Source organism: Hemicordylus capensis, chromosome 1 (assembly GCF_027244095.1).
Source record: "Hemicordylus capensis ecotype Gifberg chromosome 1, rHemCap1.1.pri, whole genome shotgun sequence".
NCBI classification, from domain to species: domain Eukaryota; kingdom Metazoa; phylum Chordata; class Lepidosauria; order Squamata; family Cordylidae; genus Hemicordylus; species Hemicordylus capensis.
Genome location: NC_069657.1, coordinates 349,526,245 through 349,542,337, shown reverse-complemented (window position 1 = coordinate 349,542,337; position 16,093 = coordinate 349,526,245). Strand labels below are relative to the sequence as shown.

Here is a 16,093-nt window from a genome sequence, read left to right as displayed (position 1 = left end):
ATAAAAGTTGCAGAGTGAAGCCTCCTTGGACCCCCTGTAATTCAAGCACTGGGTAAGCCAGTTTTCTTTCAGGTAAGCATTATTAGCAACACCCCCCACCCCAAAGATTTTGTATCTGGGTATGAGTTAGGCAAGCTTTGGTAGCATTTTTAGTGGAAACCCACTTTAAATCTTATTTGTCCAAGCCAGAAAGGGAATAAGAGTATGCCAGAGAAGGAGGGGAAGTAGTTAGGTAAAGTAGGGATGTTATGGTGCAGCAGCACCTAGGCCATATTACTTCAACTATACAGGGGGCTGAAACATATTCCTATAGGTTGTGAGGGGAGTGAGGAGGTGGGAGTGAGTGAACCTAAGGCTTGTATCTAATAACCAAACCATAGTTTAACTGTTACACCTGAACCAGCCCTATGTGTGAATTGGAACACAGTTTGGAATCTGTGTTCATACACATGTACAGTTATAATATACATTACTAGTCAATTGACCATCAGAAAGTAATAACACTTATAACAGCTTATTAAAAGTATACTTGTGTGTTAACGTTTCTGTTAGTACACTGGAAATAACTGGGTTGAAAAAAACAAGGCAATCAACATTGAACAAGTTGTTTCCTTTATATTTATTGCTATATAGATGTTGTTATAGCATTAGCAGATGCTTTCTGTAACTGGTAAACTTTATGGAACAGCCATCAAGTGAGACATAATTAGCCATTTAAAGTACTGAATGGGTGTACATTTCAACAAAAGAAAGCCTATAGATAGAACAAATACACAACCATACTTTGCAAGAACAGTTTCCTGTGATACACACTTGGGGGCTATTCTCATGATTAGCAAAAATCGGGCTAGGAGAGCCTAGCCTGATTTTTGCTAATTGTAAGAACCACCAGGCTCGGCCGCGAGCCCGGTGGTTCTTGAGCGGCTAACCCGCTCAAGTAGCCCACCCCTTAGCCCGGGTTTGTGGAGCGAGCAGTCCACAAACCAGGGCTATATGATCTTAAGTAGCCGCAGTGCGGCTCTGCACCGCAGCTACTCATGAGGAGACTCCCAGAGGGGAGAAAAGCCATCTCCCGGCTCTGGGGGTCTCGGCAGCATGCCCTGCGTGCTCGTGCAGGGCATGCTAGAGCTTGTGGGGGCCGATTGGCCCCCGCTCCCCCCAGCCCCTGCTGGCTCCGTCACGGAGCCGACAATTGTGTGGGTGGCCGATCCGGCCGCCCAGGCCTCCCTCCTCGCTCACCGGAAGAAACCAGGTCTCACTGATCGTGAGACCCAGTCCTTTATCTTATTTGTGTGCCAAACTTGCCAAGGTAGAAACAGGAGTAATGATACAATAATTTGGGGAAATAATGTCCCAGAAGAAACAAGACATACCAGAAAGTGGGTACAAGTGGGTACAAGGCAAAGTGGGTACAAGTGGGTACAAGGCAACCTGTGACATAGTTTTGTGGCTAGGGGTAAGATTAGAGGCTCTGGAAATCTATGTGGCTATGTTAATTTGGACAGAATGCTGGTGATCTCAGTTCCTTATTTCAGCTTTGAAAATGGATTGGCAGTTTCTGCTAAAACAGAAAATATGCATGTTGTATGGATGTCAGAGACCAGGAATCATAAGGACGTGATGATAGATAGATACAGATGCTCCAATAGCCTGTTTAGATAAGGTTTTTTGTGTGTCTGTGTGTGTCTGTGTGTAGGGGGCCATTCAGATGAATGCTCCCATTATTAAGGAATGCCCCCAAAGTGCGTTGGGCCATTCACTGGAGACACTAGGGTAAACATGCTCTTAGTGTTTCCCCAGCCTTATCACATGTGCTGGACATCATCTGTCTGAACAAATGATCAACCACGCACTAAAGTCACAATTAATTCTGTCTGATGGTTGTGCAATCAAGTGTATTGATTTCAAGAGACATAAGCAGATGCTTTCAGAGAAATCCCTGTTCCCAATACTGTCCCTGTTTATTTCCACTGGAGCAGCAAAATGATTCAGGGCTACTCTAGGGCAGCATGCAACATCATAGAATTATTTCATTTATTCTGAATGATAATACAAGAAACCAATAATCTAAATTTATGTATTGTACATAGGGGACACTATTTTGGCTAGCTAACATTTCAGATTCTGATGTTCAAGCTGTATCAATGTATATATAAAGAAAAGCAGAACACAAATTAAGAAGCTAGAACTGTGTGTTTCCCCACCCTGGAAAATTCTGAGTTCAGCTCTAGTTGTTTTTTTCTAAGTTGTTTTTTCCAAATTATTTATTATCCTATCTTTCCTTCAGAGCAATATACGTGGTCTTTTCTATTCTCTTTTTACCCTCACAAAAACCCTATGAAACAGCTTAAGATGAGAGATGGTGACTGGCCCAAAGTAACCTATTAAACTTTATGTGAGCAAAGATTTGAACCTATCTGGTCTCTGTCCAACATTATAGCCACTACTGGCTATCTATCTATCTATCTATCTATCTATCTATCTATCTATCTATCCATGTTTATGTACATGCTAAATAACTTCCACGCATTGTGATGATCGCTTAAAATATATATTTATTCCCTTTTCAAAACTCTCAAGTAGCCCTTGCATCTGAAATGTATTTTTGCCTACTCACTTCCTATACCTCTGAAGTGTTGAAGTGATCATGCAACACTGCACAGTATCACGCCCACCCTGAAAATACACCACATGCCACTGTCCTTCTGCATCACTTTAAAAATACACTCATCTAAATGGACTGCAATGTTTTGAATGTGTAGCCTATGAAATTTTACTGCAGTTCTGTTTCATGTAATGTAGAACACTGTGAACTCCTTTCCCTCAGCTTGTTCATTCTCAGCAACAGTTCAAGTTCTGCAACCTAAAATATATGCTAGAATGCTTTTTGCCTCTCACATATACCATCTTCGTAGTCCCTCCCTCTTACATATTTACTATAGAGTGTTGAAATACATAAGACAAATTGGGGGGGAAATGGAATCCATCAGTCATATGAATCCAAGACTAAAGCTGCTTAAATCTCTTACATAGGGAAAAACTGGATTTTGACACTGTGTTTGCTTGCATGTGTGTCTAGCATTTTACACAGATTATATAATACTGAATGCATATATTTGTGTGGAGAAACTGATATACTGAATCTGAAGCCCACAGGATCCTAAAGCTTATTTACAATTATGAAATTTGTTCCTGTCAAATGCTTAGAAACAATTTCTTTTTAGATACTTGAAAACGTGGTTGAAAGGTTTTGCAAAAAAAATGCAGATTGCTAGGTAGAGACTGAAGTCCAGTACCTCCATCCAAGGTAGTGTTTTCAGAAATACTACCTGTTACATGTGAAAGGCACAGCTGTCTTGTTATATAAATTGAAGCGTCGGTGTTGGGACAAAAAGTTTAGATTCGTTAGGCACCAGGGAACTTTGTGGGGAAACAGAGTCTGTACAGAAGACAGACTGCACACAGAGTGGAGGGAGACTGTTTTAGGCATATGTATCATATCCTTGTTAGGTCAACATTTCTGCAATTGGTAATCAACTCTGATTGTTTCTCCTCCCTGTGAGACATGCGGAAAAGATTAGAAACTGTCCTGTCTGTGACCTTCTTAGGAAACTCTGGGTTGAAACTTGAAAGTCTGTCTGCCTGCTAGATCATATGTTAATAAACTAAATATTTTTATATTATTCTTTTAACTATTTATTTTGAATACCCAAGTTCCTCTGAAATCTTATAAACCCTTACAGTTTAAGATCCTTTGCATTATTTTCAACAGCTTTTCATTCCACAAGGAACATAGGAAGCTGCCTTCTACTGAGTCAGACCACTGGTCCATCTTGCTCAGTATTGTCTACCCAGACTTGCGATGGTTTCTCAAGGTCTGTAGGCAGGCGTCTCTCTCAGCCCTATCTTAGAGATGCCAGGGAGGGAACTTGGAACTTTCTGCATGCAAGCATGCAGGTGCTCTTTCCAGAGCCACTCCATCCCCTCAGGCAGGGATCCGCAACGTTGGGCCCCCAGATGTTTTTGGACTTCAACTCCCGTAATCCCCAGGCCCAGTGGCCTTTGGCTGGGGATTATGGGAGTTGAAGTCCAAGAACATCTGGGGGCCCAACGTTGAGGATCCCTGACCTAAGGGGAATATCTTACAGTGCTCACATGTAGCCTCCCATTCAAATGCAAACCAGGGCAGACTTTGCTTAGCAAAGGGAACAATTCATGCTTGCTACCACAAGACCAGCAACTTTTTTAGGCTGTTCTGGGACTCACTATGCAGTTTAACATTTCAAGGAATTTAGGGGTAAAGCACGCACAGCTAGGATCTTTTAACGGTGATTCTTAACCCTGATACAGAAATATCCATTTTTCTTCTCTTTCTGAGATATAGAAACAAATAAAAAAGTAAAGGTGACAGTGTTGTCAAAGTATTTTGATGTAGGTTTAGGGGTATCTTGATTGATAGGGAGTGAGGGCCTTTCTTATATACCACCCTCCCTCATGGATCCCCTTTCTTCCAAAGGCCACGAGGATACTGCATTTGCTCACATAAATTACACTGTGTTGTGATTTGTTAGGAAAATGGGGGTCCAATGAACACATGGGATCCCCTGGCTCTTGAAGACTGAGCTGTCAGATTCAATTTGTCTAATTACAACTAAAATGTACAGCATCACATCTAAATGTATGGAATAAAGAAAATATTTCACCTGAATGAAGGTCTGTACCTGGTTGACTAGTCAATCCAGGGAGAGATTCCTGGAGCTGGTATGTTGACGATGATGATGAAGTACCATCTGTGGCGTTGTTTGAGGTCATATATGCTCCATATGTTGATGTTGAATAATACTGTGGATATTGGTTTTGGCCAAAAGCTGTATATGATGGATAATCCTTTAATAGTAAAAACAGTGTTTTAAATTGTAGCAAGATTTAAAAAAAAAAAACATTTTAATCTAAAATACAGCAACAGGACATCAATTACTTTACATTCCAAATATTTAAAATTGCCAGATTATAGACAGAATAGTTTATTTGAGCTTTATAGCAAAAAAAACCCCAAAACCCCACCATACCTGTTGTGAACTGCTGAAGTTCGTAGAATTTGAGACTGAATTGTTTGCATAAATAGTGGAGGTTGGTGTAAAACTAGAACCTAGAGTAAAAAGGATAATTTACTATAAGAGCTAAGTAATATATTATGCATAATGCAGACAATTGAAAAGCAAAAAAGCAAACTATAAAATATAAATAATACATAAGAAAAATATGCAGATATTTGCCAGCTTGCCCTTTTGTTATGGAAATTGGGCAATTATAACTATATTTGCCAGCTATGAATAATAGCATTTAGTGTGTTAAAACCTAATACAAAGCCAATGTTTTCTTTCACCTGTATTACTTCCAAGAAGGTTCTACAAAGCATTCATGATCCTATCTATGTACTTGGACTCTACTCATCAATTCAGTGGACATGTGTGGCCTCAACCGCTTCTCCTCCATTGATTCCTAGGTATTTTCCTTTCATAATCAAACTTCAGGAACACACTGATGAAATATGATCGAAGGGGAGGAAGATGGAGGAGGGTGAAAATTAAGGGCAAGAGATGGAGGAGATGCTAATTTTTAACATAGTTCCTAGAACTCAATGCGCTACTGTAGCTAGAATAAAGGACAGGATGAAGAAAGTCACCCACATCTTTTTGCTTTGTTAGACAGTTTAATAGCTTTCATGATGTCTTCGTCAGGCAGACAAAGGGCATTCTTCTCCCCTTTTCCTTCATAATCAAACAGGGGATGGAGCCATCCTTGGGGGGGGGGGGGGGAAGGAAAGCCATGTGACTGTTCCAACAGAAGTGTATAGATCCAAAATAATCCAAATGCTTGTGAGAAGTTCCAAGTTTACATTCTCAGAAATTTAATGTCCACACAAGATATTCTCCTCCTATTTCCAGAACTGAATGCCAAATACAGCTTAAGTAATGGTGGCAAAATAGTCAGCTTTGTAATGTGCTAGTGAGTTAATTGGGCTAGACAGATGTGTAGGGTTGATTCAACTGAAAACTTTATCCTTAATATGGATGATTCATCATCCTGCAGGATTTTATTATTCTGCATTTGTTAGCTTCAGATGAGACCCTGAATTTAGAAACTATCGGGACAGTGTGGAGTCTGGATATAACTGATACCCAATGACAGACTCAGATACTAACACATATTAACATATAAGAGGGCAGACTAGACTCCAGTCACAGGACACATGCAGACTAGGTTAGTTATTAGTCCTTTGCATTATGTAGTCCTCCTATTATGTAGATCTGAAGAGCCAGAGCCAAATAATAAGCAAATTGCCTCTGGCTCCAAGTAAAGGTGGCCATCTCCCCCAATAGAGCAGTGCTGTGCATAGCGTTAGGAGGGCCCTAAAAGAACTGGTTATGATACAAGTGTGGAAAAATTAAAGTAACAAAAATTAGATTATCATGCTTTTTAAAAAACAAAACAAAAACTCATATATTGTAACCACAATGATCAGTAAGTTAAATCAAAAACTAAGTTACTAATCACAAACACAAATGGACAGAGTCAAAAATAATTTAAAAAGAGTGAAGAAGGATGATGGATTACTGACCTGGCATTTGGTAAGAATAAGGTGTTTGGCCTGGCTGTGGTGTGGAAAATCCTGGGCTGTAACTAAGGCATCCGGTCTGCAATGGTGATTGTGTTTGTGAAAGTCCACTTTCTGTCTTGATGCCTGGCAACATTACACCCAAATCTGTGTAAGAAATTAATTTTCAACTGATTCTTACAGATGGGGAGAAAAGGCACAGCAGTTCCATGATGCCAAAATTACTCAATGGAATAAAAAACAACTGGAGGTCAAATACCGTAAGTAGGTAAACTGTAAGGTTGCCCGGTCTGTGAATAGGCTGTATATACCGCTGGCTGCTGCATTCCTGAATACTGGGTCTGACCGGTGTAGGCAGACATTGTTTGAGCTGCTGGAGTAGAAAGAATATGTGGATAGGGCCTAGACAGCAGAGGGGGGAAATACCATAACTGGTGACAAATACCTGGAAAGTTTATACAAACAAATATAGAAAATGGCTTAGAAGTCTAGCTATTTAATACCCCCCACCCCAATTATTTGCTAAGATAAGTTGACAGACACTCTGGCTCAAATGATTTTAAAGTTGCCAGCTCTCTCAGTGGACTTGATCCTGTGCCATTAACTGCAGCTACAACCAGAAATTAAGCAAGTAATGCTTCTTTTAGAACTTATATGAGGGACAGGAAAAACTCCACCTCCTAAAATTTCCAGATATTAGGACAATGAACTTTATTCTTGTTTAACTACCAGTGTGGATCTAAGCAAAACCTCATATATTCATCACCAGTACATAGCTCTATATCTTATTTCCAGTACTAGAATTTAGTACTGCAACATACGTAATAACAAAGTGTTGATAAAACTCTTTACAATAGAGAATATTATGGTAGAACTTCAAAGGCAAAAGGCATGACTTCTAGGAAGGCTTTAGGATCGATGCCTCTTATTTTAGAAATTTAGCACTCATACTAGCCCACGATATTTTTTTTTTGTAATGCTGGTATGGGGTTGACACTAAAAACAGTTGTTGTTGGTTTTTTATATTTTACATCCCGCTCTTCCTCCAAGGAGCCCAGAGCAGTGTACTACATACTTAGGTTTCTCCTCACAACAATCCTGTGAAGTAGGTTAGGCTGAGAGAGAAGTGATTGGCCCAGAGTCACCCAGCAGGTATCATGGCTGAATGGGGATTTGAACACGGGTCTTCCCAGTCCTAGTCCAGCACTCTAACCACTACACTACGCTGGCTCTTACCATAATGTTTAAGGAGACTGTTGGAAAAATCATTGTGCAAATTTTCCCTGTCCCTGATTACTGGCTGCCACTTGCAAGGAGAAGGAAATGCGTAACAATACCAAGGTAACTGTGCCTAACGGGGAAAGCTCAATGTGGGTCTGACAATTTCTTCCACACTAATGCCCTGTGTGGCAAGTAGCATCTACTTGCTACTTGGATATTTATTCCTATCCCCCCACACACCTAAGATTAGAGACTCTTAGCTCACATAATTCCTCCCTAGTTCCCCTCTCTCCCCTGCTACTTTTACCATGTTCACAGAATGCTTCCATTGTTATTTAAACATGGGATTTTTCTTCTACCAAGGATACAGAATTTGCTTTGAAAGCAGATTCAATTTACAAACAACAGGATTTCCTAATTTGGGATTTATTTCTAAATACAATGGCAGGAAGAAGGGAGGAGTGGTGAGGCTAACTGGGGGTATGGGGAGCTCACAAACCCAAGGACCACTCTGGATCTCAACATGTATGGAAGAGAGATCTGAACCATCAGTGGCAGCAAGGTCAGGAACTTTTATACTAAATTATCAGTTTACCATATTTGTGCTAAGTGCATCAAGCCTGTGAAAAAACCATTGCCCTTGAACTCAAGTCAGCACAAAATGGGATTAGACAAAGCATCACTGAAAAGCACTTCACCGACATTGGTTAGACAAAACCATTCATAATTTTCTATTAAATGGAACTATACATAGATTTTGAAATGTACACTTTGTCTTGATCAGTTGAAAAATTCAAAGGAAATTTAAATTTAGAGAAAAGGAAATTCAATTTAACAAATTGAACAGGAATACTTTAAACGACTTAAATGAAACCTGCTAATTACAGACTATGACTAAATAGATTAATTTAATCTACCTTATTTCTATTGTTTTAGAATTATTTTTATGTTTGTTAACTATGTTCTTTTCACACAAAGTGCATCATAATACATTTTATAAGTAGTAATGCACTGTGAAAACTAATTTTTTTATAGATGACAACCACTCCATAGTTATACTAGATGACATTCAGATCAAATTTCAGGTGGCCCTCATTATTCATGGGCATTCCATTTTTGGGTATAGGTGCAAATACTGAAACTGCTAAAAACGAAACCTTGAATCAATGGGAATTGGGGGGTTAGGTTCCTAACCAAAAAATAGAGCCAAAAAAGCAAGGGGGGCAGAAATAAGAGAAGAAAAGGACAGTACCTTGTTCTCCAGATCTCCAGCAATGCTCCCTAAAAAACCCCCAAACTGAGGAATATTCACCAATTATACACACACACACACACACACACACACGACTTCATTGGAAGTCATTTTGGGGTCTTTTCCAGTTAGTCAAAACTGCAGATAGGAGAATTTTGCCTATTTTTCTACCCATGGATAATTAAACTGGGTCTCTAAGGCCCAATTGCAGATACATAAAACCGCAGATACAAAATCTGTGGATAATGAGGGCCACCTGTAAGAAGTACTGAAATGAATGGGACAAGTTAGTCATTACTTACTCAGCCCATCCATTTCTATGGAACTACTCATGACTAAAGGTAAAGTGTGCGGTCAAGTCGATTTTGACTCCTGGCGCCCACACAGCCATGTAGTTTTCTTTGGTAGAATACAGGAGGGCTTTACCATTGCCTCCTCCCACGCAGTATGAGATGATGCCTTCAGCATCTTCCTATATCACTGCAGCTCGATACTAGGGGTGTGCAATTCAGATTTTCGGTTTTTCGATTCGGATCCGAACCGAAACACCCCTGTTCTGTTTTGTATCAGAATATTGCCATATTGCCATCCAAATCACCCCTGATTTGATTCGGATCCGAATTAATCAGAATCTGAATCGATTCGGATTAAAAAACGGGTCCTGGGGCCAAAAGAGTGGGGTGGGGTGGTAGTGCCCAATGGGTGGAGGCTACCACCCAAATTGCAGAGGGATTGGCCAAAGGGCTGATTTTTGGTGGCCCAGAGCGAGTGGTGGTGTAGTGCACATAGGGTGCCAAATGAGATTTTCAATGAGACACCATGAATCCACTCTAATTTGCTATCATAGAATCCACACTCAGAATACCTCAGAAACAACAGAACCCTGTACCCCATGGGGGTGGTTGGCACCCTATGTGCACTACACCACCACTCGCTCTGGGCCACCCCAGCACTCCCCAAGTGCACTTATGGGGCTGCTGAAAGCTCCATTATATCTTATGAGGAAAAACCTTAAAGAGGCGAAAACTTCAACAATTCACCAAAAATCAGCCCTCTGCCCAAATCCTTTGAAAAAATTCAGGTAGCTTCCTTGCCCCTACCCGGCACTACCACCAACCCCACACCGCTCTAGGCCACCCCTTTCCCCCTGACGTGAAGCGATACACCCTCCATTATACCTAATGGGGGGAAACTTTAAAGACGTGTAAACCTCAACAATTCACCAAAAATCAGCCCTCTGCCCAATCACTCTGCAATTGGGATGGTAGCCTCCACCCATTAGGCACTACCACCCCACTCTTTTGGCCCAGATCCCACGTTATGCCCCCAATCTGTCCCAAAGACACTAAAACTTCAAAAATTCACCAAAAATCAGCCCTTTGCCCAATCCCTCTGCAATTTGGGTGGTAGCCTCCACCCATTAGGCACTACCACCCCACCCCACTATTTTTCTGCTGGAACCCAAAATTCGAGCAGACGTCACATCAGACCTTTTTGCATTAAAGTCAATGGGAGGCAAAAAGGCGGGAAATTCAAATAGACATCATTGCTCAAAATGGAGCGGGGAAAAGAAGGCCACAAAATGGAGGTCCGAAACATCCGAATATTTCGGATCCGAAACGGATGATTCGTTTTGGATCCGAAATTTTTCGGAAATCTTCGGGGGTGATTCGGTTCTGCTCCGAATCACCCGAAATTGGCCGTTTCGGGTACAGATCGTTCTGTACCTGAAACGTTTCGCACATCCCTACTCGATACAGTACCAGTGGGGATTCGAACCAGCAACCTTCTGCTTGTTAGCCAAGCACTTCTCTGCTGCACCACTTAAACTCATGACTACTTTAGTCTGAATGTGAGCCAGTGACTCCCCTCCACCCCCCGCCACAGTAAGGCCAAAATTGAAAATGCATTAATTTAACTAGTATATCAAGTTAAGCCACTGACTTTTATAGAACTACTTTAACTAATACACATTGTAGGTTACCTCTTTTATACATGTATACTATGGAGCAAACCTTTTTACAACTGCTACCAAATGTACAGAAGTATGGTAAATAGGATTAACAGAATCTAATACCTTGATTCCTGATCCTAAAGACATTACATATAAATAAATCCCCTTGGTGTCAATGGCAAATAATCTCCAGCAAATGAGTTTGGATCAGAGACACAAAATGCATTTTCTATACAAGCAATGGTTCATGTTTATTCCTGACACGTTTAAAGAAAACAAATGGCCTTAACTGAATCTTATACAACAATATATTAGAAGATGTATATTCACTAACTTGGAGGGATATAGCTGTGGTGAGTACTGATGTGTTGATCTTGGACTGTAGCCACTACTTGTTATTACTGTAAAATACAAAGAATACAAAATGTTCAATAAATGCATCAAATGTTTGCAGATAAAAGTCTACTCTATAAATAAAATCAGGCATACCTAATCAAAATGTGATTGCTGTAATCAAAATTATTATGGAACAGATAATATTTAAACTCTTATGTTGTCTGTTCTTATCAATGTGCTTAATTTTTTTTTTTTTTTTAAGAGTCAATGGTCGACATTCTGACTAAATGTGTGCTAGTGTACTTGGGAAGAAGCGTCCCCGCTGTGGAGAGCTTCCAGAACTCTGCAGCATCTACTGCATAGGGAGAGGAATTATCTAGTTTCTCCTTTTCCCAGAAGTGCCCTGCACCATCTGAACATATTCCATGAGGCCCATGCAACCCTCAGGTACATGGTGCATATTTTCTGGTGGTGCAGGGCACTTCCAAGGAAAGGGGAGAAAATTCCCCTCTTGTGCAATAGGCATTTTAGAAAGCTCCCCATAGCTGGGACACTTTTCCTCCAGCATGCAAGATTAGTTCCAATAGTCATTTTTTAAATCATGTCTTTACACATGTTTTGTAAAACATGTGACTTACAAAGCAGCATGTTTGTTAAAAACCGGGCAGGCCACAATACATGGTAGATAGCCCTTATTCTGCTTCTGCTACAAATCTAATATTCATAAATGTAACATTATTAAGAAATATATTTTCCAATTATACTCCATCATAGAAGTCATATGTAATTATTTTTTCAGAAGCAATAAAGATTGTAATCTACAGCATTTTTCAACATTGTTGATACAAGATTTAACATAGTATCATACAAAACACTTAACTGACACTTGAAAAAAATAATTGACTTCAGATAACTAGGCAGAGAAGCTTTACAAAAGTTGGTTCTTTTCCCTCATGTAGACCACAAATAACTATGCATGTTTATTCAGAAGCAAATTCCCTGTGTTCAATAGGACTTACTCCCAGGTAAGCTCAGTAGCAAGAATGTTGAGGTATGCATGAGTAGTTAGCCTATTAAAAACATGCGAGCTAGTAACTTTTGTGTGGTTGCAGTGCTGGCTGAAATAGATTACATGTCTAATATTTTCTGCTAAAATTACAGATCCTGTTTCAAAGAACTGCAGGAGCTACAGAAAGTTATGTGCACAATGCTGTCGCTGTGACAAAACAGTGCCTGCTGCAGATCTCTCTGGAATAAGGCTTGGGCTCCAGTGCCCATATGTCTTACTGAGTCACTGTATGAAGTTTAACCACTGTATACACACAATATACACTCACACAGTATGTTGCCATATACATGGCACAGCAGATCTACCAGCAGAACCCTCTCCCCCTAGGACTATAATCCTCTGTCACTCACTCCAGTGTAGAGATTCTGTGACTGGGAGCTCCTGAACATGCAAGGGACTCACTAAGGGACTGTGGAGAGGCACCCCCATGAATACAATGGCAACATGATTGGAAAGTCCTCCCTCCATTGTAGTGAATGGAGAGTCTTGCCCATATGGAAGCCCTTTATGCACATGGGAATGCCAGGCGAACTTTAAACTGATAGCAATGACTTCAGTGTAATTTTTTCACAATACACAACTCCAAGAGCAGTTTCACTTGACATAGATAATTCTGTTGATTAAAAAAAAATGAATTTTAGGAATGGTTAAAGAAGCTGGAGCCACAATACAAAGCTGTTTGGACTCATTCAAGGTACTTGAGTACAAGCCCAGTGTAATTTGTGACTTTTAATTTTTTTTTAACAGCTTGCTATCATGCTATATCGTGAACAGCTTTTCAAACTCAGCTTCAAAATGTGACATGGAATAAAGGGCTGCAATTCAAAGAAAAAAATGTTTTAGAATAAACACATCTTGTTTAAGAAAAGCAAGTCTAAAGCCCACTAGGGTTCATGGAATTATTTTCATGATTCTTTCGATCCTGGCATATGTTGGTACTTATACACAAGAAGCCATCTGATTATTTTCACGCATAAATGCTACACACTCACACACACACACAACACAACACAACCATGCACTTACTTTGGCAGCAGGATTTATTTTACATTTTTTCTTAAGACATAAGACAATCATTTAATTTCACACAGAAACAACCAATCAAACAAACTCCAGTACAGTAGCCATCAAGAGCAGACAAGCCTATACAAAGAGCAGCTGTATTTTTCTGAGCAAGCCTAAATGATGACAATCATATCCTATTAAAAATCATTCAGGAGTACTGCCTAGCCTGGACTGATTCCAAAAGTTTCGAAGTTTCTCTTTAGTCTAACCATCTGTCTTGACTAAGACAGATGTGTTCCAAATATATGTACTCTAAAATTTTGAACCAATCCCTTCAGAGCAAATCCATACTAGGCAAACATACTTTATTAGGCCATCTGCTGTTCATTCAGTTTTGAAAAGATTAAAGTAGTACCCGAAGTAGCACAGGAATTTCTTTAGTCTAATCGATCATAATTTTACTTCAAAGTATATCCTTATTAACATGTCATAACGGTTCTAGGAAGCAGCCTTTAGAATTGCAGAAAGTAACAAATCCTTACTATTTTGTGAAATGTACTATGGCCAGGATTCAAAGAACCAAGGAACTAGTTTCGTGTGCTAAGGGGGCTTTTGGCTAGAGTTTCTTGAACAGCATTCCCCCATGTCACATGGCAAACTGTTTCTAGACTGGGGACAGTTTCAAAAGCAGTTTGTGATATAGCATCTTTGAATCTACTTATTATCAAAAGAAATCAAAAATTATACTGGGTATGTTTGGGTCCTCAAAACTGGGTCCCCAAAAGTAACTCTTTGGATCCCTGGCTACATCTACAGCAAGCTTTAGTAAGCAACTTTAAAATATACCTCTCAACATCGTAGAACGCAGAATTACATAGTTATTCACTGAGTCCTTCTCAGTGTTCAAAATGGCCTTTAAAAAGCAACCAGGATACAGCAAATTCAGTTCACTGGCATAGCACTAACTACCTTGGGTTTGCTTAAGCAACTTCACATTCCTTTGAAATCTAGCTGATATGATGCACAAGCAGCAGAAGGATTAAAAAATTATTTTTTTTGCAATTTAAGCGTATTTACTCCACAAATGTAAGCTTATTTATTTCCAAATACACAGCATTAAGATGGGGCTGCATACACAGTATGTTTGTATTTGGCAACAATTTTAGAATATGATCAGTCGGAAGAAACAAATTTAATTCAATGTAATTTAGCCACACAAAGCAGGGTCAATTACTCATAGAATTGCTAAACCTGTATTATACTTCTTTATGTCTTCTGGAATAATAATTTTGTACAGGAATTCAACTCTGTCTAAGACAAAACCAAAAATGTTTTAGCTCCTTTAGTATTATCGGAATATTTATGCCCTGTCAATTGCACTTCTGCTATTTTTGCCTAACACAATATGGATGTAATGCTATTCTTGTTTGTTACTTAGAGATTCAAATGAAAGAATATACTCCCACTATATCCAGCTGATGAATGGAAACATTTCAACACATGCAGGAAGTGGATTAGTTTCTTATAATATTGTTCCGTTATAAACGGAAAGGAGCATTGTGCTGAGTTCACAAATAAAAGTGAAAGTTTATACACAACCACCATACTGAATTAATGGAAAACTATGGAAAATGCTTCAGGACCATGATACATTCATAGTAAATAATCTCATGGTCCTGTCAGTAAAAATTTTTGATCCTCAAAAAACTATATGGCATCTCCAATAATAATTTGAATTCAAACACAATCATAACAAGATGGTATCATAATAATGGCAAAATAATTTGAGTTTACGAAATGTATGAACTTGAAACCATGGATGAATATGAAGTGATAAGCATTTGTGAATGTATGTACAAGAATACTCGTCATTTTCTGACATCTTGGTTTTTCAACATTTATTTGTGGTTTTTCTGTATTTGTTGGCATGGTCACTGGATATTATTGTGTTAGCATGATTTTATCTCCTATTACTGCAGATTTCTGATTAAGCTATTTATAAAAGAAAATATGTTCTTACTTTCTGATTTGATGCTTGGGACTCCTTTTTCCTTTGCTTTTTGTTTATGTGCCCTGTGTCATAATATTATGTGTGTAGATCTAGCAGTCTAGGTTTGCCAAGAAAATAAAGGATTATAGGCATGTTAGATTTTCTTAGAATGTAAAGCCCCTAAACCAGATTCTACATAAATTTTGATCATACATTACACTACATTATCAAAATTTATATGAGTTTGGTTTAAACATTCTAAGATAATGTTTAAATGATCAATGTTTGATTTGGGTTTGGGGCATTTCTCTCTCCAAGTATCTTGGGGCAATCTTTCAAAAACAAAGAGTATATGCCACACTGTAAATTAGATAAAAACACTTGTGAATGTTTTAATCCTATATTTATTATGTTCTAAGGAGTTATTTGATTTATTAGCAGTGAGATGTAAAATTGTTTATCTGGTTTACTACCTGGTGCTTATATTCATCATCTTAGTTTAACACCAATATGTTCTACATAAATACATAAATACATAGTTTGTTCTAAGAAATGTTGTAGCTGTTAAAGAACATAAATTATTGAACTCATCACCAACTATACATGAAACTAATCAAACAGAAACATCCTAAAATACTTTAATTCAT

At 39.0% G+C, this 16,093-nt stretch overlaps 1 protein-coding gene across 20 annotated transcripts in view; it reads right to left on the bottom strand.

The window, feature by feature from the left end:
- EYA4 (EYA transcriptional coactivator and phosphatase 4) overlaps nt 1-16,093 on the bottom strand; it is a 224,044-nt gene that overhangs the window by 70,260 nt on the left and 137,691 nt on the right. For 18 of the 20 annotated variants that reach the window (XM_053287739.1, XM_053287860.1, XM_053287848.1 and 15 more), the window contains 5 exons: nt 11,381-11,447; nt 6,879-7,021; nt 6,623-6,766; nt 5,070-5,149; nt 4,704-4,887 (listed from right to left, as the gene is read on the bottom strand). In XM_053287739.1, coding sequence (XP_053143714.1) covers nt 4,704-4,887; nt 5,070-5,149; nt 6,623-6,766; nt 6,879-7,021; nt 11,381-11,447 — 618 coding nt within the window. The remainder of the gene's footprint in view (nt 1-4,703; nt 4,888-5,069; nt 5,150-6,622; nt 6,767-6,878; nt 7,022-11,380; nt 11,448-16,093) is intronic. The other 2 variants (XM_053287769.1, XM_053287869.1) reach the window with 1 other exon arrangement.